The sequence below is a fragment of the Scyliorhinus canicula genome, chromosome 26 (genome assembly GCF_902713615.1).
Source record: "Scyliorhinus canicula chromosome 26, sScyCan1.1, whole genome shotgun sequence".
Taxonomy (NCBI): domain Eukaryota; kingdom Metazoa; phylum Chordata; class Chondrichthyes; order Carcharhiniformes; family Scyliorhinidae; genus Scyliorhinus; species Scyliorhinus canicula.
The window spans coordinates 1,141,747-1,165,479 of NC_052171.1; the positions used below are offsets into that span (position 1 = coordinate 1,141,747).

The 23,733-nt window shown below is 43.0% G+C and overlaps 1 protein-coding gene across 8 annotated transcripts in view; it reads left to right on the top strand.

The window, feature by feature from the left end:
- Positions 1-19,705, top strand: part of LOC119957394 (transcription factor COE2) — a 294,554-nt gene extending 274,849 nt beyond the window's left edge. For all 8 annotated transcript variants that reach the window (XM_038785416.1, XM_038785419.1, XM_038785418.1 and 5 more), the window contains one exon: positions 16,222-19,705. In XM_038785416.1, coding sequence (XP_038641344.1) covers positions 16,222-16,253 — 32 coding nt within the window. In that variant the 3' untranslated portion in view covers positions 16,254-19,705. The remainder of the gene's footprint in view (positions 1-16,221) is intronic.
- Positions 19,706-23,733: the final 4,028 nt, after the last annotated feature.

A 23,733-nucleotide genomic window follows, 5' to 3' on the forward strand; every position in this document is an offset into this window, starting at 1 on the left:
TTGTATAGCGTTAGCTCTTTGCTTTTGTGATTTGTATTAGTTTTCAGATTGGTCAAATCTAGCCTGATGAATCTTTAGATATTTAAAGTGAAACTATGCTGTATTAATAACTTTGCGAACTGTTGATGAAAAAAAATAAAATTGCTTGTTAAAAATAAACTGAAGTAATAATGGAAGATTTTTTGTAAATCTAATACCTAGCTCTCTCTCATAATCCCTCAGGAGTCAGCCTGCTATGTGTCCAGATTTTGGTGTCATAATACACATAGAGAAAAATAAATAAAGAAGTAATGTTTTCTGTTGCCAGTGCTGTAATTTGAAGTGTTGCTCTGAGACTTCCTGCTCGGACTATAGTCATCAGGGAATGCCAAGTGGAAGAGGAGAATAGATGGTTTGCAGAATGGAGGAATGCAGAATTTCTGCCAAACTCACCTGAGAAATTAAAAATAATATAGTTTGAAATATTTTTTGAAAAAGGAAAAAAAGCAAGGTCAAAGTCAAGGAAAATGCATCTGAACTGGGCATCGCTATTTCAGCACATTTACTTTGTTTTGATGTATACAACCTCTGATCCTGACAGACTGCTATAGTTGTCTGATGTCAGAATTTTTGTCTGCAGTCACTGTAATAAAGGGGAAAAGAAGAGAGTGATTTCATCTGATTATTGCACACACTGCAAAGCAGGACAGTATGCAAAAGCTATTTGGAGACCTGAAATCTCCTATCCATGACCTGCCAGAGACCCAGACAACTTTTTCAAGCACACCCGATAGGGACAGCCAGCTGGCAAAACTGGCAGGGGCCTTATGTTAACAATAGTAGTATCCGAACATAATTTTTAGAGATCAATCAATGCAGAGTGGGTTAACCAGTTATTTCCAGCGACTGCAGAAACAGTTTTCTGAATGAACCAGGAGCCTGGAGAAGCTTGAACCTGTGGAGGAACTAACTTGTTTCCTCACGTCTTCCCCAATAAGCACAGTGCCGGCTTATCAAAATATTGTGCAGATGAGACCTCACCCAAATCCCAAGACTGTCACATGTTATACCAGTCAAAAGTCACCAGGGGAGCTAAAATCAAGTTGTTACGGATAAAGTGATGTGACACGAGTTTTAAAAGACCGAAGAGTGTAAAAGGTCAGAAAAAACTGAAGATCAGGAAAAGAATAAGTTGAGAGAGACGATGAATCTTGCAATTGGAGGCAAAGTCATGAATTGTGTATGGAACTTGACGAACAAGAAACTAACCATAATTGATCAAAGAATTAGAAAATTCCTCGATGGAATTTCTCTCCAGCAGCCGGAAACAGAAGTCATGGCTATTTCCAGATGCTGACTCGTTCCCTTGTGATTTTCACAATCAGGGGGGTGCTCCTTTAATTGGCATCGGGACAGGCTCACCAGAGACGGCAGGTGAGCACTCAGGAGCCCACACAGCAGGAGGACCAATCAGAGGCCTTCCCGTTTGAAAGCACTAACAGGCAGAAAATAGAGAGTAAATACAGGAGAGGAGGCTTCAAGAAGGAGGCTCCCTCACTCCAATGTTTCTTCAAACTTAAACTAAAAACCCAATTTTTAATCCAAGTATCAATGTGCTGGGTGAACGCAGGCACACAGGAAGGACCTCTAGCCCTACCTGTAGCTCAGGCTCCCTGATCCACAGCTGGGAGACCACCACCAAGAACCTAATCTGCCTCAGCGGGAAGCTCGGATCTTTGACAGAAAAATTACAGTCAGCCTCTGATAGCTGGCCAGAAATCTGACTCTTAAAGAGTTAGGCCTACTATCCATTGCAGGCAGGTGGGTAGAGTCATCGAGGTTTACAGCATGAAAACAGGCCCTTCGGCCCAACTTGTCTATACCACTCAGTTTTTACCACAAAGTTAATTGCCTGCATTTGGCCCATAACCCTCAAAACGCAGCTTTTCCATATAACTGTCTAAATACCTTTTAAAAGACAAAATTGTACCCGCCTCTATTAATGCCTCTGGCAGCTCGTTCCAGACACTCACCGCCCTCTGAAAAAATTGCCCCTCTGGACCCTTTTGCATCTCTCCCCTCTTATCTTAAACCTATGCCCTCTAGTTTTAGACTCCCCTACCTTTGGGAAAAGCTGTTGACTATCTATCTTATCTATGCCCCTCATTATTTTATAGACCTCTGTAAGATCACACCTAAGCCTCCTACGCTCCATGGAAAAATGTCCCAGTCGATCCAGCCTCTCCTTATAACTCAGACCATCAAGTACCGGTAGCATCCCAGTAAATCTTTTCTGCACTCTTTCTCCATGGCCAGGGCCTCGGAGATTCTTCTGTCGACCTCCAGAATGGAGTCTATCAGTTGCTGCCAGCCGCCCTCTCTTCCCTGTCTTACAGGCGATAATTTCTCCTCTGATCACAGCCTTCAGCTGAGACCTCCCCGTTCCGGTTGTTAATAGTTTACTAATATCTTTTCCATAATAGGGTGACCAGAACTGTTCACAGTATTCCAAGTGTGGCCTTACTCATGTCTTGTACTACTTCAACAAGACGTCCCAACTCCTGTATTCAATGTTCTGACCAATGAAACCAAGCATGCCGAATGTCGTCTTCACCACATTGTTCTACCTTGATTCCACTTTCAAGGAGCAATAAACGTGTACTCCTAGTCTTTGTTCTGTAACTCTCCCCAACTCCCTACCATTAACCGAGCAGATCCTGCCCCGATTCGATCCACCAAAATGCATCACCTCACATTTATCCAAATTAATCTGCCATTCATCGGACCACTGGCCCAATTGATCCAAATCCCATTGCAATCCTAGATAACCCTCTTCACTGTCTGCAATGCCACCAATTTTGGTGTCATCTCCAAACTTACTAACCATGCCCCCTGAATTCTCATCCAAATCATTAACATAAATGACAAATAACAGTGGACCCAGCACTGATCCGTGAGGTATACTGCTGGTCACAGGCCACCAGTTTGAAAAACAACCCTCTACAACCACCCTTTGTCTTTTGTTGTCAAGCCAATTTTGTATCCAATTGGCTACTCACTATGGATCCTGTGAAATGTAATCTTCTGCAACAAACTACCATGTTGTACCATGTCAAAGGCCTTGCTAAAGTCCATGTAGACAATGTCAACTGCACTACCCTCATCTACCTTCTTGGTTACCCCTTCAAAAAGCTCAATTGAATTTGTGAGGGATGATTTTCCACTCACAAAGCCATGCTGACTGTCCCTAATCAGTCCTCGTCTCTCTAAATGCCTGTAGATCCTGGGCGGGCCACTACGGCGCCGAGGAGTGGCGTGAACCCTCCGCACCTTCAGGGGCTAGGCCGGCGGCGGAGTGTTTGGCGCCACAGAAGCCGGCGCGGAAGGGCTTGGCACCACACCAACCGACGCCAAAGGTCCTCCGCCGGCCAGTGCGAGTTGGCGCATGCGCGAGAGCGCCAGCGTGTGCTGGTGCCATCCCGCGCATGCGCAGGGGGGGGTTCTTCTCTGGAGCAGCCATGGCGGAGGTTGACAGTGGCTGGTGTGGAGGGAACCAGTGACCTCACTGCACAAGCCCATCCGCAGATTGGTGGGCCCCGATCGCGGGCCAGGCCACCATGAGGGCACCCCCCCCGGGGCCAGATCTCCCCCCCCCCCCCCCCCCACCGCCCCGAGGACTCTGCAGGCCGCCCGTGGAGACAGGTCCCGCCGGTAAGGACCTGTCATGATTTATGTCTGCGGAACCCGCCGAAAACAGGTGGCCATGGCCCAGCGCGGGCCGGAGAATCGCCGGGGGGGATCGCTGCCAGCAGCCGCCGACCGCCGCAATTCCCGCCCCCGCCAATGCCCCAGTGCCGGAGAATTCGGCAGCCGGCGGGGACGGGATTCACGCTGCCCCCCGGCGATTCTCCGACCTGGCAGGGCGTCAGAGAATCCCGCCCCCTGTCTCTCAAAATACCTTACAACAACTTACCCACCACAGATGTTAAGCTAACCGGTCTGTAGTTCCCGGGCTTTTCCCTGCAGTCCTTCTTAAACAAAGGCACAACATTTGCTACCTTCCAAACTTCAGGCACCTCATCTGTGACTGCCGATGATTCAAATATCTCTGTTAGGGGACCCACTAGTTTGTCCCGCGCCTCCCACAACATCCTGGGATGCATTTCATCAGGTCCCGGGTATTTATCTACCTTGATGCGCTTTAAGGCTTCCAGCACCTCCTTCTCTGTAATATGTATACTCCTCAAGGCATAATAATAATAATCACTTTTTGTCACAAGTCGGATTCAATGAAGTTACTGTGAAAAGTCCCTAGTCGCCACATTCTGGCGCCTGTTCGGGGAGGCCGGTACGGGAATTGAACCCGCGCTACTGGCCTTGTTCTACATTACAAACCAGCTGTTTAGCCCACTGTGGATCACTACTTATTTCCCCAAGTTCTCTCACAGTCTTGCCTTTCTCAACAGTAAATAATGATGAGAAATATTCATTTAGGATGCCACCCATCTCTTGTGGATCCGTACATAGATGACCTTGTAGATCCTTAAGAGGCCCCACTCTCTCCCTAATTACTCTTTTGCCTTTTATGTATTTGTAGAAGCTCTTTGGATTCTCCTTTGCTTTTATCTGCCAACGCAATCACATGTCCCCTTTTTGCCCTCCTGATTTCTCTCATAACTCTACTTCGACAACCTCTATACTCTTCAAAGGATCCACTTGATCCCACTCAATCATGGGATCTTTACTACTAATTCATGGTGCTATTTCTGACCTTCAACCCCAGGCCCCCCCTCAATTGATGGTCTCTCCTGCGGGAGGGGGGAGGGGGGAGTGGAATGTGGGTGTGTTGGAGGATGCTGTAGCAACTCTGGAGCAGCTCGTAGCCATTCTGGAATGCGATTCGCAAACAAATGAAGCTATATTGAGCGAAGGTTTTCAAAGCACCGTCAGAATCTAATGGATTAGTTAACCAATTTTTTAACACTGTTTCGTATGAGGTTTTTTTTTAACTGTAGAAGCATTTTCAAAGCCGAAATAAATTAAACATAATTTTCAAAAAAAAACCATGGATCAAAAATCCAACTCATCAGATCAATTTGGATTCATCCAAGGGCCAAATCTAGTGGAAAATTAGAGTCCTGGAGAAGAGAATTTTTAAACTATCAGAGTATACCAGGTGGAAGTGGAAAGGCAGAAAAAGCCAAGATTAATACCTTTTTATCTTGGTTTGGTGAGTTTGCAAGTCATGTAATCCAAATGTAGTGCATTGATAAATCCTAAACAGAAGTGAAGTATTAAAAGCCTTTGACGAATATTTAAATTTTCAAGTTGTGAGCACTTGAGCTTAAAAACAGCAAAGTACTAAATGTGAAAAATGGCATACGTAAATAAGCCACACATGGGTGCCAGAAAGGCAGGGAACTTTCAGAGAACCGGCGGACCGTCATCGGAAGGTATCGCATGAATTGCATCCCCTGACCCCCCCCCAGCGATTCTCCAACCCAACGCAGGGTTGGAGAATCCCACCCTCTGTTTTTATTTCCATTAAATTGCACCCCATACTTCCAAGGGGCTATATAAGGAGATGAAAATCAAGAACCCAGAATGACAGGAAAAAGTAGAAATCTCAAAAACGAATAGCAGAAGCACAATTACTGAATGCGAGCTTGAATATTAACACAGAGGAATTATACTCGGCCAAGGCAAATCTGATCAGTGCAGAGAATCAACTTTCATGTGCAAAAGATGCGTTTGATAAGCAAAAACAAGAACTAACGAGAAGACTGTACTGTCGCTAATAGGAAGTAATACACTTGAACGAGGGCGTGAAACATTTGAATGATCAACTTGGAGAAACAAATTCAACAAACGGATCTTTCATTAAAACTTGGTGAACTTCAAGTGTCAGAAGTCTCCAGTAAGCATTGTGCAAAATACAGGGAACGGGAGAAGGAATCGCTGATGACTCAGAACAGTTGCTTGAAAGTAGAATCAACAACCAAAGCTGATGAGCATCTTGAGCTTTGGGCCAATCTAAACAACATGAAGAATGAGTTGCTCTTTATGAAAGATCAAATTCAGACTTTAAAAGTAGAAAAGGTGAGTTCTACGGAACTAACTGAAGACCCAACAAATGAATTGAAAGAGTCTGAGGAGCAGTCAGTGATCACGGAAGAAAGATCCCGAATGAACTGAATGCTCAGGCAAAGTTGTTATTCAAGAGTTCCACAGATAATTATGAAACAAAAACAGCTTAACTTACCAGAGTTATAGAACATAGAACAGTACAGCACAGAACAGGCCCTTCGGCCCTCGATGTTGTGCCAAGCCATGATCACCCTACTCAAACCCACATATCCACCCTATACCCGTAACCCAACAACCCCCCACCCCTTAACCTTACTTTTTAGGACACTAGTTATGGCTGAGTTGAGTCAGAAGAATCATAAGTGTGAAAAACTGAAAACAAAGAAAAATAATTAAATTTGGCCAAAATTATGAAATAAATAGGAATAAAGGCTTAATTGTTTAAATGTGAACTTTCATATGCATCATGGCAAGTTGCACAACGATAGTGGGGCAGCCCTTAGTGTCCAAAATTGCCCTTAGTGTTGGTTGGGGTTACTGGGTTATTGGGATAGGGGGAGGTGTTGACCTTGGGTAGGGTGCTCTTTCCAAGAGCTGGTGCAGACTCGATGGGCCGAATGGCTTCCTTCTGCACTGTAAATTCTATGATAAGAAAAGGAAAAAATACTGTGGGGACTAGCACAACGTTTATACTTGCTGGGAAAATACGGGATACATCAACAACTACCTATCACCACAACTACCTAATGGACAAAGAGTGGTTCAATACCAAGGAATGGAAAAAGAGAATAAAAAGGTATCCAGGTGCCAGAACAACCTTCAAATTCACCGGATTTACCTGAAACAACAGAGCCTACCGCTCCTCCAATAGTCATGTGAATGAGTTATGGAAGGGTTAGAAGTCCTTCAGATGGCCTGAATCTATAAACTCAGAGACCTGAACAGAGGAGATGGGGTAGTAATAATAATGTAACTACGTAGGGTAAACTAGTATAACTTGAAAGTTGTGATAAGGACTTGGAGAGGAGGTGTAGTATAAGGGTCTGGCAAGTATAGAGTTAACGTGGACTGAGTACACTACTACCCACACAATGATGTAAGAGAGCACACCTAGGGGTCAGTCTAGTGTTGGACAGAGCCATATGCACAAACAAACATGGATCAGCTCCTAGCTTGAATCCTTTCATGTATATATGTAAATAATTCTTTCAGTTAATAAATACATATATTTTAACTTTAAGATTAAAAAGACTTCATTGAAACACACCTAACAGTATCCACACCTTACAGCAGGTAGCTTTACCATGCCCAAACCGACATCCACAAAAATGACCTGGAAGTGTGAAGGAATTGGCACCCCAGCCAGTGTGGCTATTTTTTAGCTCTTTCCTCTCTTTCCAGCCCTAATGGAAGCTCAAATTCAGTGTAGAGAACATGTTTTGAGATGATCAGGCAACAAGCTTTCTCTAGTGCTTTTTGTTCTTTCCTGAGATATGGGCATTTGTTGGCTTAATTTCCCTTCGACTGAATAGCTTGCTGGACCATTTCAGAAGGCAATTAAGAGTAAACCACAATGTTGTAGGTCTGGAGTCACATGTTGGCCATAACAGACAAGGATGACAAATGTCCTTCCCTACAGGGCATGAATGAACCAGATGAGTTTTTACAACAATCAATAGTTTCCTGGTCACCATTACTGACACTAGCTTTCAAATTTGGACTTATCCTCATTTCACCAGCCTCAGCCTCTGTATTACTCAGGTCGTGACAATACCACTACTCCACCATCACTCTCATTACAAGCGCAGACTGTTAGAGTCATCAAACGTTTCCAAGACATTGCAGCAATATTTGAATTAGCATTGTGGGTAGCCAAGAGTTTCTCCAGGTTACTGTTGGGGCGGGGTAGGTCATAACATTCTGACCCTCAGGAATATTTACAGACAGCCTCCACTTCACCCCAACACATCTACAACCTAATGTGTCATTCATCCTCAATTCATAGTTCACTGCCTTCGAAAGGTTGCCAGAACTGGGCATAAGAGGAAGGGTGGGTGGTGGAGGCGAAGGAAGAGAGAGCATGGGAAGTTGCCTCACGGTGATCTTTGAAAATAACCTTCAACCAAGTCCCAAAAACAAAGGCAGTAACACTTCTCTCGAGCTTCAGGATGGGGTCACAGACTGAGACACATACTTTAACTTGTGCATTACATCTGACACCAAGACTTTATTATAACCAGAACCTCATACATGCAACCTGATAGAAAACTGCAAGAGCGAAATGAGAAGGACAGTGAATAGAGACAGTGGAAGTCTGTTGCAGCCTCATAGCTGTCACATTAGTTACAGATGAACAGAGCTCTGTTCCAATGATTCTGCAAATGACTTCAGAATTAAATCATGCTATTCTGATCGAGAATGTGCCAGTTTCAATCCTCAGTCTGTGCTGACAGTTGGGTGCTACGATTTCCTCATTGCCCCTTAGCTGTGGAGAGGGATATCGACCAGTGATCATCATCTTGGTTGCTTCATCAGACAAATATGGTGGAGCCTCAAAGGTGGCTGGATTTTGTATTTCTGAATTTGAGGAAATACATTTCAAATCGGATGGGTTGATTTCAATAAAGACACAAATGACCAAAGATATTTTTATGCAGAAATGATGATTTTGCTGAAAGCAGTGCAAGTGATAGAGAGAAGTATGATTCCTTGATGTATCATTGAAGTGTCTTAGTGAACAGCAACCTTGTGCTGTTTGAGACAGGCAGACCAGGATCATTTTCAGCAAAGAGGACTCTCCTGGGAATTTTAGTCTGTGGTCCTCTCCTCACAGAATGTTTCATTAAATGGAATGCATTTAACAGTTTACTTTTCACTTGAATGTAAGCTTTTTTAACTCACTTTCTGGAACCAACAGCTTTGTTTTTTGGGGGGTTAAGCTACAAAAATATGAATTTGTATTTTTGGCATAAATATATTGCCGATGGGAAATCTGAGATAGTTCACCTCCTCCTGCCACCTGTAGCCCCCAACACAACCAGTTGCCCACATTTTTCTCCCTGTTTCTCTTAAAAATGCTGACAGGTGTGGAGCAACAGCAACAACAATTTACCTCTGTAAAAAGCACCTCACAGGATCAATTGTCAAACGACATTTGACATCATTCTACTGAACACAATATCAGGTCAGGTGACATAAAGTTTGATCTAACAAGCAGGTTTTTAAGAGGTGTCTTAAAGGAGGCACAAGGTAGAGGTTGAAATGCTCAGGGAGGAAATTCCAGAGCATGGATTTGAATCAGCTAAAGCATGGCTGTCAATGATGGAACCATTTAAATCAGGAGGTATGCCAGAGCATAGAATTGGAGGAATGCAGATATCCTGGAGGGTTGTAGGACTGGAGGCGATTAAAGCTTGGGAGGGTGAGACCACGGAGGGATTTGAAAACAACAATGAGAATTTTAAAATCGTGATGTTGCTGGAATAGAAACCAATGTCGGTTCATTTGGTGCAAGTTAAGATCAGCAGAGACCATCCAGTATGTTGCCTGTTCTTCAAATGTAAGCTGAGGCAAGTAAGTGTCAGCAAATCATTCAACACGGTATCACAACAGATGTCCAAGAACACAGATACGTTCCAGAATAACGTGCAGGTTAGCAAACAGGAACAGTAACGTTGGTTAATTTATTCCAGTTTGCTAGACTGGAGCACAGGCACAACCCCACTGATGGCTTTTGCAGTCAGCAAATGCAACATAGACTGGCAATTGAAACTGAGATCCACCAGGTGTGTGTGGCTCTGTATCACATTTGGTTCAGTTTGGTAATTTGAAGCTTGGCAAAGTCTGGTTTAGAAAAAAAAGGAGGTTTGGCTTCCACATTAAACCTGAATGTTTCAGTTGCCAAAACTAAAGCACAGAGGAAAATATAGATGTCCACACAACCAGTGGTGCAGAGGGAAGATGAATGAATACTCCATTTGGTCAGAATACCATGATGATCACAAGCTAGGTTTGAACAGAAAAGGACCTTCAGGCCAGCAGTTGCTGCCTATCATCTGATTTCCACATGTATTTCAGCTGTTTTAGTCCCAATATGTGAAGCAGGCGAGATATAGCTGATTTTGAGTTGTGTGACCATCTGAGCTGATTTATTCTGTGGACTTTATGTTCTGTGTGGTGTGTGCTTCCAAACAGTACACAAAGAGAATTTGTCTTCTGACCGTAATTTTGCTCTCACCATTTCAACTTTTTTTTCTCCGTCTTTTGGAAAAGATTACTTCCATTAGTTTTCTGAATTTTCCTCTTTTACCCTCCTCTGCATCTTTCTCCTCAATCACACTGCAGCACAGAGATTAGCACTGTTGCTTCACAGCGCCAGGGTCCCAGGTTAGATTACCAGCTTGGGTCACTGTATGTGCAGAGTCTGCATGTTCTCCCTGTGTCTGCGTGGGTTTCGTCCCACAAGTCTCAAAAGACGTGCTGCTAAGTAGTTTGGATATTCTGAATTCTCCCTCGGTATACCCAAACAGGCACTGGAGTGTGGAGACCAGGGGATTTTTACAGTAACTTCATTGCAGTGTTAATGTAAGCCTTCTTGTGACAATAATAAAGATTATTATTATTATTTTGGGGATGGGGGCTTCGTCACAAGGCCAACACTTACTGCCTACCTTTAATTGTCCTTGTGATGGTGAGCCACCTTCTTGAATGCAACAGAGTGGCTTGTTAGGCTATTTCAGATGATAATCACATTGATGTATGCCTGGAGGTCTTGTAGCACAGAGATAGCAATAAATAAATGCTGGCACAGCCTGTAACGCCTACGTCCCATGAACAAATTAAAATGTATTTATTTTTTTAAAATTCTGTGGCAAGTGTCCTCCTTGCTTTGGAGGACGACCAGAGAGGGAAGTCTGGAGACACATGGAGGGTGTTCCATGACCAACAGATTAATTATCAACCTGCAAATCCGTCCAATATGCCAAGATTGGTGGTTAGAGCATGAGAGTCTCTGAGTCCATCAGGACAATGTGGCAGCACCAGCACAACAACTTACCCACATTGAAGATCCCACACACAGGTTCATGCCTTGGGAGGGGCTGGCATAGTGATATTGTCGTTGAGCTAGCAATCCAGAAACCCAGGATAATGATGTGGGGACTCAGGTTCGAATCCCACCATGGCGGGTGTTGGAGTGTAAAATCAATAAAATATCTGGAATTAAAAGTCTAATGATGACCATGAAGCCATTTTCGATTGTCGGAAAAACCCATCTGGTTCACTAATGTCCTTTTGGGATTGAAATCTGACATCCTTACCTGGTCTGGTCCACATGTGACTCCAGACCCACAGCAATGTGGTTGACTCTTAACTGCCCCCTCAAGGGCAATTAGGGATGGGCAATAAATGCTGGCACAGCCTGTAACGCCTACGTCCCATGAACAAATTAAAATGTATTTATTTTTTAAAAATTCTGTGGCAAGTGTCCTCCTTGCTTTGGAGGACGACCAGAGAGGGAAGTCTGGAGACACATATAGGCAAGACTGGGGTGAGCTAATTTCCTTCCCTTAAAAATTGGAGTAAATCTGATGGATTTTTATGACAATCCAGTAATTTGGTGATCACCATCAATGATATCACGTTTTCATTCCAGTTATGAACTGAATTTAAATTTACCAGCTGCTGTGATAAGGTTTGAAGTCTTGTCTCCAGAGGAACAGTTCATGTTTCTGGATTGCCAGTCCAGGAACATAATGACTGTGCTTCCATCCCCTAACTCTGGATTCTCACTCCGATTAAGCGACAAATCACTTTTTATACTCTAACTCATTTCTTCACAGGACCAATAAAGTGTGGTATTCATTTTAACTTCTCTCAGCTTTCCTTTCCACCGACAACCTCTGGTCTTTAAAGACCCAAACTTGGTCTATACTTTAATTTTATTTATCTCATCCTCTCTTCTATTCTTTCCCACCTGATGCTTGCCTCCAATATGGTCGTGGCTCTTCAACTATGCTTCTCACCTTTTTAAAGAGAAATCTACCTCCATTCGGATTGTCCAGCTTTGTTCTGGGTTACACACAGCCTCACTTCAGTGTATCTAAATTTTTGAGGTATGACGTGAGGTAATTTTGCTGTCAGCAGTATGGAACATAAGGACCTGCAAATTATTATAAATCATTGCCACTGTTGATCAGTGAATGTAAGATATATTGTCAAACACTTGAACTGGATCAGTTTCCAGTCCACCCCTCCAATGTAACTGACAAGATGGAAATATGAACTTCTCCAAAATTAATTTAATGGAATGGAGTTCAATTTTGAAAAAACTTTGCAGGCCTCTGCAATAAAGAAAATTGCTTTTATTTTCTGGTACTTTCTAAACTACAGTTTCTAAACTGTTATCCCTGTGATTAAAAAGCATCTCACGTCCAATAATGAGAAGGTCAGACGTGTCACAAAAGAACGGAGACAGCCCTTGGGTCACACCTCAGGTTGTCTGTATGGTGTATTGGGAGATTAAAGATTCCAGTCAAATTCCAACCAAAAGATGATTGCCCAGGGACTGACTCTGAAACTCAGTTTGCATGTTCTGATAGCCACGTAGGCCAGATATTTTAGCAATAAAAAAATAAAATTAGGCTTCTCCTGGCTCAGAGGGCCTGTTTCCATGCAAGTGCATTGAATACTTGAGGGGTTGTGGAAGGGAAAGAAGATCAGTTTGCACCAACTTTATACTCATTGTTAAAACTAGTCTGAGATAAATACATTGCAGAGAACATGTCTCATATTATTGATGTGTCTAAAGTTTTGAGTCTTGGAATAAATAACATAGCTCTAATTATCTACATGAATCACCTTTGATACATTCAAATCTGGAGTGTAACGTTCAATTTATATTCTATAATATCAGCCAGTTTCTGCTGTGTAGACTTTGCCCAGTTGATATTGTGCCATAGGTTTTACATCAGCGGATACAATGGTGCACATGAACAGTTTTTTCGTAAGTTTCATTCCTACAATTGGGATACTAGACAAAGTGAATTAAGGACGGAATACTTCGCTCCTCGTTGCACATTTAGTGGCACATCATCAGTATGCTTTTATTATGGTGGATGGACCTCAACCTACAAATAAGGTCCAAAGGGTACATGAGGACAGATTTTAAAAAGCTGACGGCACAGTAGCACAGTGGTTAACACAGTTGCTTCACAGCGCCAGGGACCCAAGTTCAATTCCCGGCTTGGGTCACTGTCTGTACTGAGTCTGCACGTTCTCCCCGTGTCTGTGTGGGTTTCCTCCGGGTGCTCCGGTTTCCTCCCACAAGTCCCGAAAGAGGTGCTTGTTAGGTAAATTGGACATTCTGAATTCTCCCTCAGTGTACCCAAACAGGTGCTGGAGTGTGACGATGAGGGGATTTTTACAGTAACTTCATTGCAGTGTTAATGTAAGCCTACTTGTGACACTGATAAAGATTATTTATTAATTATTCATGTGACTGTGCAACATGATAGTCAAAGCCACCTGGACAACATAATATAGTTTCTCTCACCTCCAAGAAAGGATATTATTAGGATTGAAGGGAGTAAAGGCAAAAAATCAAGATCGTCAGTGAATTTGAGAAATCAAAATCCTGATGATGTTGACGCAATGACACAGAATCCTTACATATGCAGAAGGAGGCCATTCGGCCCATTGAGTCTGCACCGACCCTCCGAAAGAGCACCCTACCAAGGCTCACACCTCCATCTTATCCCCGGAGACCCACCTAACATTTTCGACACTAAGGGGCAGCACGATAGCATGGTGGTTAGCATAAATGCTTCACAGCTCCAGGGTCCCAGGTTCGATTCCCGGCTGGGTCACTGTCTGTGAGGAGTCTGCACATCCTCCCCGTGTGTGCGTGGGTTTCCTCCGGGTGCTCCGGTTTCCTCCCACAGTCCAAAGATGTGCGGGTTAGGTGGATTGGCCAGGCTAAATTGCCCTTAGTGTCCTAAAAAATAAGGTTAATGGGGGTTGTTGGGTTACTGGTATAGGTATATGTCGGCTTGAGTAGGGTGATCATTGCTCGGCACAACATTGAGGGCCGAAGGGCCTGTTCTGTGCTGTACTGTTCTAATTCTAATTCAATTTAGCATGGACAATTCACCCAACCTGCACATCTTTGGACTGTGGGAGAAAATGTAAGCAGACATGGGGAGAATGTGAAAACTCCGCACAGATAATCACCCAAGGTCAGAATCAAACTGGGTCACTGGCACTGTGAGGCAGCAGTGCTAACCACTGTGCTACCGTATTGCTCTCGAAAATTGGAGATTTGAAAGACAATTTACAGAGCTGATCCATGTCAATTGCAGCTGAGGATTCAAATGCACAAGTTAAAAACATTCAGAGGCATATCAGGAAAAGCTTTTTTCTTGAAGGATAATAACATTTTTGCGAAGGCAATCAGAGTGTATGGGAAGAAATTCGAGAGAAAAGTTAAATGTTGAAAAGGTAAGAGATTGAGGCAAATGGGGCTGATCCAACAGAGAAGCTTTTTGGGCTCCTGGCTTTCTCTTACTGCTCGTAGAATGGAGTCATGGAGGAAACTGGAGGTGAGAGCAGGGCAGGAAAAGATGAACCAGCTACTTTTCTATTCTTTACTTGTAACTGAGAAAGCCCAACTGAGCATCCAAGAATTAATGAAAGAATAGGTTCAAATGAATGCCATCATTAAAATTTTTAAATAAAAGTCCCAGTTCACGTGTTCTCATCACTCAAAGCACCATTCAAAGGTTGAATCTTCAGCTCTCTCTGGTGCCAAGCTGAAAGGGTATTTAACAAGGCGGAACTGTGGCGCATCTTAACCCCACTGCTTTCCCACCTCTGCCAGAATTACATGGCCGACCTTCCTGCCCTGCTGCCAATCCAGGCACTTAAGTGGTAAATTAATGACCACTTAAGGGCCTCATCCAAGCACAATTATTATTAACCCAGCTGCAGGTGGGCCTGTCGCCATGCAGCATGCACAGCAGCTAAACCGTGGGTAATCTCCAATGAGGGGAAGTAGATTTAGGACCGAGTTTAGGAGGAACTTCTTCACCCAAAGGGTTGTGAATCTATGGAATTCCTTGCCCAGTGAAGCAGTTGAGGCTCCTTCATTAAATGTTTTTAAGGTAAAGATAGATAGTTTTTTGAAGAATAAAGGGATTAAGGGTTATGGTGTTCGGGCCGGAAAGTGGAGCTGAGTCGACAAAAGATCAGCTATGATCTCATTGAACGGCGGAGCAGGCTCGAGGGGCCAGATGGCCTACTCCTGCTCCTAGTTCTTATGTTCTTGTGAGTGGGGGTCCCTCGATCAAAGGTGCTCAATGCTTGATCAAGGGATTGTACATTGGGGAGAGATGGCCCATTGAAAGCCAACCATCTGTCCTACCGATCACCCTGCACCCCTCTCACTGCGACCCCCACCTTACGAAAAACTGGCTACTCATTACTTACCTGTGGCCTGGACCACTCCACGGTCCTGGTGCCTGTCGTTCAGCTGCAGCTACGTCTCCTTAGTGGTACTGCTGAGCACAAGCTGCAGCTGTCGGTCGGTGAGACTTCCACACCCAGGTCTTGATTCCAGCGGGCCTCACTGAATCCAACTGGCCTCCACTGCCAGACGGGTTTGTGGTTTGACTGGCTTCACAACCAGCAAGTGAGCCTCCAGCGACTCGCAAGATTCTGGCCAAGGGTTACGTCCTGCTCTTTGATGCATTAGATGTTTGCATTTGAAATGCATTAATTGAACTTGGTGGGTTGTGAGCTGGGATAAGTTGATTTTCAGCCCAGCTCTGGTCACTATGTTGAAAAGAGCAAGTTCTTCAGGCACTAGATGAATACATCAGTGGATTTGGCTCTGCTAAACATCCTGCCATTATTTGCTGTTAGGGTTGATACATAGCCTCTTTGGTGAAGTATTGGGTGCCTATGAAACTGTACTATCAGGAGGAGGGGAGAACAAAAGCCACAACGAAAACAAAACTTTTATTTCAGAAATACGTTAAAATATATTAAAATTGGTTTGCTCTGACCTGTCCATGTTATCACAGCGTTATGTATCTATCTGGAATGGATGTATCAAGTACATGTGTGTATTTGTTTATATTTTCCCTCTGTCTTTTCTAGCCATGACAGGACTGGTCGTTCCTCCAATGTGAGACTGTTTTCTCCTGTCAATATATCGCATTCCAGGGAGCAAAGGTCATCCACTACAAAAACACCATCACCAGATCCACAGCTGTCAAAAATATTAGCAGGCCTTCCCTTGGAAGCTCGGAACAAAGCTGACTTTCTTCATCAAATGGACTGAGTGAATTCCCCACAGCGTTGCGGAAAACTCAGTTTCATCTGTACTCAAGGAATTGCCTCAAACTTATGGAAGTGACGGAAAGGTGGTGGGGGGGTTGTGGGAGTGGGGGAAGAGGGAAGGATCAAAAATAAATGCCATTTTCTATTTTGTATAACAGTTTAATATGGCAGTTCTTTTATGTTAGAAAAGTAAACCTTTTTGAGAGTTGGCTTATGAACTAGATACTGAAGTAAAACAGATAGAAGATCTTTTTCTAAAATGCAGCTGGATAAAGTGTCAATACATTTCTCAATGTGTGTGGTAAAATTAGACGTTAACTGTTTAAAACATTTACAGTAATTTGAAGAGACGGTAGCCTTTATTGTCAGCTTATCTGAGCCGAAATTCAGAAATTAATAATCTCCCCTGTATATTGAACCAGACAAATTGCAGGAAGGCCCCAGGTTCAGATCACTGTGTGGACCAAGTTGGCTAATTGCGGTCAGGATTAAGTAGTTGTCCTACAATTGGCCAAAGCATCTCGGGGTTAGCAAAGGGAAAAGAGTCAGCCAAGGCTCCTGCACCCCAATCCAATGTCTCCTGCCAGACAGTGCATGCATATTTGTGTTTGTCTATGTTTGTGATGTGTGTGGTGCATTAGTGTTGTCAGAGTTGTGTTTCACCTGTGTGAGATCTGTGTATTGTGTGTGTGTTCTGTGTGGTACGTGTGCATTGCATGTATGGGAGAAGCACATGTGTGGTACATGTGTTGTGTGTGGTGCGTATTCTGAGTGTTTGATGTGTGCGCGATATGTATGCGTGTTATGTGTGTGCAGTGTGTGTGGTACATATGCGCTGTGTGTATGTTGTGTGCAGTGTGTATGGTGCGTGTGTTTTGCACTTGAGCAGATTGCTGACATTCACCGTCTATATTTATACATTAATGGCCAATTTAACGAGGTATTGGAGTTTGCTGTATCCCTGCAACACTGAGCACATCAGCTGAGATGCAAAAAAAGGGGCAGAAAATTGAGCTGCCATTGAAAATTGAACTGTGTAAATTTTTTTCACCAAAATTTTGTTCTTTCTGGCTTCTTTGACACTTGCCTCTTTTTTCTCAAACATATTTGTTCCTTCATTATTGTGTTCCTGTGGAAACAATTCTGCAATTCTAATGGTGTACATTGAGAAGCTTTCAGTGTATTTCTTTCATATGTAAAATACAGACATAATGTCAAAATGCTTCCTATGGTGTGGGAATAATGTTAGTTTCAGTAGTCCCAACAATGAGATTCAGGGTGATGTATCTCTATTGGCCAGCAAGGATCGTATAAAATGTAGCAGCAGATTTGAATCCACACTTCCAAACTCAGTGGAACTAGGGACCGGCAATAAATGTTGGCCGAGCCAGCGACGCCCACACCCCATAAATGAATTTAAAAAGATGAATAGTGAGAGTGGTCAAGTATATAGAGCCGATGGTTATTTAGTAAGTTGATATGAACTTAGTGTCAGGGTAATGTTGGGGAGCTCCAATCAGCAACTGGAATACACCTGGAATACTTGGTGCTATCAGGGGTATAGGTCAAAAATATTTATGTGTTCACTTTACACAAAGGCATACTTCCAGTCTGAAGTGGGGAAAATTAAGTTAGGCATTGCAAATGATCAAATCTTAAGATTCAAGCATTCCTTTCTCATCTATAAACAAAATATTTGAGAGGTCGATGCCAATTATATAATATAGCTAATATGACCTTATTTAATAAAACAATTCCAACAACAATTATTTGCTTTCCAGTCAACAGTTCTAAAAGATGTCATATCATATGCGACAACTATAGCACTACAGCCTTGAAGAGTCTTCCCCTCCAATTAGTTCCTCTGTGCTCATTTATACTCTCTAGCTCACAAAAGACTGCTCATCAAGAGGATGAGACAATATGATCATTGAACATTCCTCCCGTGTATGTCTACATCGCTTATTGGTTGTTTCGCATGGATATGGATACCCGAGCAGTTCAGGTCACTAGTACACAGTAAAATTTACCCAACTTCTTCCCCTCTCTGAAACACAGTACCCAACCCCTCACTGAGGCAACAAAAACAAGAAACATTCAAAAGAAATTGGAGTGCAGATGTCAGGAAAGGTCTCAGCCTTGAAACCAGGCTGTACAATAATTGTGATTGCCTGAAATTCCTCTCTGCTGTTTTGTGGAGGTGTTAAACCTGCAGTACAATTTCAAGGCCTATGATTTGAAACAGTGGAGCGAAACGGAGGGTGTCTCCCAACTCAGAAGCCCAGTGTTCTCCACAATACAATAGGCTGTGCAGCCTGCTGTTTAGGTGAACCAAAATGGGTACTGTCACTTTAAGCTGAGAGACTGAGCCTGTAACTTATTGTATAAAGGTAGTTGATATTAAAAAAAAGTGAGAATATATTCTTGCACTTCAACCCTGACATCGCAACTCACATCTGTGGGGAAGGTTAATTTCTTCATTGGTACATTCAAACCATTAATTTGATTGGTTCAATCTCCTCCCACAGACTGAAGATAGAGAAAAAATGCGAAGGCTGGAATTCTAAAATGATAAGGAAATTGCTGAAAATGCACAGCAGATCAGTCAGCTAATGAAAGAGAAAAGACAGGCTGATGTGCTAGATAGGATATTCTGCTCAATGTGAATTTATTAATGCTCCATCTTGAAAGATTGGTGGATTCTTTTTTTTAAAATAGACTATTGTGATCAATAATTCTCTCACCTTTCCTCTTTAGTTCTTTTCATGCTCCACCCATTCCACACATCCTTCCGATTAAAATCAAGACTCATGGCACCCCCTTGTTCTCTTACGCAGTTCTTTATACAACCTCAGATTTGTAACTCCTTATTTCCATCAGTGTTCCTTTCCTTGTAGAATTTGCAGAATTTTAAACTGGAGGCTTGATGTAACCACTTGGTAGCCAGGGTTTTGGTTTCTTTGTCGGGCACTGACTGACTGTCTGCATTTCCAGCATTTGTTTTCAATTTTGTGTCTATTCCTGGGCAACCCATCCTTCAATACTAATGATAATGATGTGTTTTCTATGTGATTATAAATACTGTCTTACATTTGTGTTTTTTTTCTGGGTGGGGAGGGAAATCTGTAGCTAAATATTTATATAACCATTGTGTTGAAATTTTGTAATACAGTATGATGCAAAGGAAACGTTTATTCCTCTAAAGAGTTTGTTTTGTAATAATTTTGATGCACCTTTTGGCCTTTTTTTTTGCATGTATGATCCATGTAATATTGGAACATAAAACCCTTGTATCCCTTGATAGTTTGTAAGGTGATTCAATATATTTTTGTCTGCTCACTCCATGGTTCAGTTCAGTATGCAGGAATCTGCTTTACATACTAAATTACTTGCTCAAGGCCTCTGGTTCAATTCCTGGGCCATAGTGAGTTCAGTGATCTTTGTCACAGAAGCACAAAAGCATAATGACTCCTGCTCGCCATTGTATCTGGCAAGACTATGCACATGCATTGGCTGTCGAGCAAGAACATGATGGGACCTGGCCATAATGCCCTTGATGAGCAAGTGGTCTGATAACACTCAATATCTGACACCTAAAGATTGGTGAGGTATTGGAGAGGAGCCTGTGAAACCACCCTCCAGAAAGGAGCCGATGCCTCCAGGAAAAAAGTAAGGGGGAGAAAATAGAGCAAGAGAGCTTAATTTTGCATTCCTTCAAAGAAGAACAATTTCTGTTTTGTTTGTCATTCTGTTGCCTGTCCTGTTGCCCATATAACCAATGTCAATTTTTAAAACCAGAAAAGCAAACTTTGTTTTTATGTTTGTTTAAAACTTAAATTATCTGAAAACAAAATTTGAATAAAAAATATAATTCTAGCGTTTTGTGTTCATCAAAGCGAGGACATTAACGCTACAGTACAGAACACCTGCCATCTCACTTAGTATTAAACAACTTGAACTCATATAGCATATTTCACACAATGTGTTCCAAGGCAACATTACCAAACAAAATTTAACATTGGGCTACAGAAGGTGAATTAAGGCAGATGTCCAAAAACTTGGTCAATTAATTAGCTTTTCAGGTGCATCTAAAAAGGAAAAAGAGATAGAGAGATTTAGGGAGGGAATTATCCGAGGCAGTTAAAGGCATAGCTGCCAATGGTGAAGTAATTGAAATCAAGGGTGTTCGAAAGGCCAGAATTAAAGGAGTGCAGATACCTCAGAATATTTTACTGCCGGAGGACAGGTGCTGCACAGGTAGTAGGCTGTGCAAAGTAACATCACTGCTGCCCGAACAACATGGCACATCCCCAGCACCTCTGAGTAGCGCCTGTTGCACATCAGCTGAGTGAAATTGAACATTTCCTATTAAACATTGTGTCGTTTCAATCCAGTGAGAAATGGATTAAAATTGCCACAGGTTAATTTCACTTTGAAGATGGGGCTCTTGCATTCCATTGGCCTGATCTGAATTTGAATTCCTGGCAGGGGTTGGGGACATGGTGAAGGTGAATTTTAATCCTGCTGGTCTGGCACAAACCTGGCAACATCTGCTTTGGAAATAGTTGTCCCCGAAGCTGCAACAATGCCAACTCAGTGACGGAACCACGAGGGAAATTTTCAGACCGATGCTTGAAGGTGAAATAAAATTTCCAGACATGGAATTAGCTAGAGTTGAAAAATATAATTAGAGAGGGTGGTAAAGGTTGTGAGCACAGAACAAAGCTCAAGGTGGAATTTGCAGTTTGTGCAGGGGAAAGGTGCATCTGCAATCCATGGCAACTTCAGATCAGAGAGAGGACCTTTGTCATATCACCCATTGTCACATATAAAGAACGCCACTGACTTGAAGTTAAAAAAGTGACTGGTAGCCATAGAACGATCAACAAAATTCAGTTCCTCCAAGGCAGCAGGAAGAAAATCTGAAAAAGAAAATTTTTTTTTTGCATGACTCATCTCTTCCTGACCTGAGATTGGCTGAAGGGGTGTCTTGGCTCTCCAACTAGGGAAGTCAATCAAGCTGTTTTAATCAGCATTACAGCCAACACAAAAGTTAGCTATCACCAACTCAAAGTTTCACGGTTTTAAAATGGAGCAACTTGCTTTCCTGGTTAACCAAAAAAGGGAGAGTGTTTCCAGCTTCAGAATCAATCTTCCCAAATTTCCTTGCAATATTGAGTATTCACGTCATCTGTTCACCAATTACTATGCATCAAATTCAATATGTTGCTGCAAAACCAAATTTCCTGTACTCACATTGATAATGTGCTTGAATAAGAGAAATATAAGACCACTGCCAGGATCCACAAAATTGAAGAATTTTTACTTTGCTTGAAGATTGCTTAATACTGATTTTGGCCATGACTTCTTGTCCTCTTCAGCCTTGTGAGCCTTTGATTTACTGTTCACTACCTTTCGAAGTGCGAGATCATATTTCACACAGCTTGCACATCACCACAGCTAACCACCCTGCCGCACAATACCAACATACAAAAACACTCAGTGAGGGCTCCTCAGCCATAGTGTTGCCAATCTCTCTAGGCACACTTTTGTAAGGCAAGAGCATGGAGAAAGAGCATAGTTAGCTTTGAGACTGCATTTAAGGAGCATGTACCCCACAATTTACAATTAATACGGATCCTTTGGAGCCCTGAGCGAATGGATGTGTCCCAGGAGATTTCACTTCACCAGAGGTCATTGGAGAAAGCCACCATGCCGACTGAATGAGGACCTGTAACAGCCCTCATCTGTTGACACTGCTCTCTCTGTGGTTATCAAGGTGACAACTTCACTCAATTATAACACCCAATCCTTTCAGGCAGCCACAGGGGAACCTTAGCACCTTCAGCAATGTAACCAACAGCAGCGAGATTCGATCATTCAATTTGATGGGTCGCTGATGTTCACAAGGTTTTGGGTGTGATCAGTTCACTGCGCTGTTTTGCAGCCTCGCACAGTTAGATTCTAAAAAGCATTCACTCACTGAAGCTACAATATTCTGTGTTACAACATGCAAAGCATCCTACAGGTCAAGGGTGAAGATTGAAGTTGATATGTTACATTAATTCTTCAATTTTCAGCCATCCCAGAGATTTACAAGGAAGAAGGGCTTGTCAGTGCATTCAGTGATGAGGAATATTCCCCAACTCACTTTACTCAGAATTGTAGCAGAGGGGGAGTACTACAACAGATACATACCTCATGCTGAGTGGATATCAAACCCCATCAGGGACAATTTTGCTGCTTCACAGATTAGGAAGGGTTTTACAACATCCTGAAACTTGTATACTCCATGTTGTAGCTTGCTTGCTTTCTTGCCCTACACAACCTCACCATCCAAAAAGGTCTGGTCCTGGGCCTTCCGAAGGAACTCAATCAAGCCTTGTTGATGTAAGGAGACACAGCAGAGCAATGCTAACCACTGTGCCACCATGCCGCGCCATAACCATAAAATTTAATAAATCAGCACCGGTCAATGCTTTCTTTCCTGTGTGGGTTTTGGTTCCAAGAACAAAAAAATTCCAACACACATATGCATTCTCCTTCAACAGAACAAACTCCAAGAAGAACACGAACCAGACTATTCCGACTGAAACATTCCCTTTTCTTGGATCCAACCAAAGGGCCAGTCTTCCAAGAGATGGTTAGTTCCTCCGCTTCAAAGACTTATTTGACACCCACACCTCCCTGAGCATGGAAAATGAATTTCAGAAAAGTTGCATTCATGCGCAACTGAGAGCTGTGGACGAAACAGAAATGTGCATTACTTGCCACACGTTCTCGGAACTGAGCTCAAAGCCCGCAAGAGATGCAATGGGCAGAATTCTCCCATTTTGAGAATGGCATCCAGCGGCACCTTCCCCTCTGACAGAATGGTGGGGTCCTGCGCCAGATTCTGCACTTTGAACCTCATTAATTATGCACAGATGAATTCTCCCCTCAGTTACCTGGCAGGCTGGCAGCTGATTCATTCATCCATTGTCAGCTGGTGGGTCCCGGGACCATATTAAAGTATCAGTCAAGCACTCTCAGATCACTCTCTTCAGCCCACAGGTCTTCCCCGGAACGTGCAGGATATCAGCAATCCAGAAAAAAAAGGCTAGAAGCCTGAAGAAGAAGTCTGTTTCTCGATTCAACCACCCTCTCCCAAAGCCCATCACTATGGGGTGGCCTTGCCCACTCTGATCTCATCAAAATCTCTTGCGAACTAACGACCACCTTTTGCATGCCATTCTTTAGCAATCGCGTTTTAGACCGGTATAATTTCACACTGGCGTGATGCAAGATTGGAAGGCCTGATGCGCCGATGGCGACCAGCTGTTTTAATGA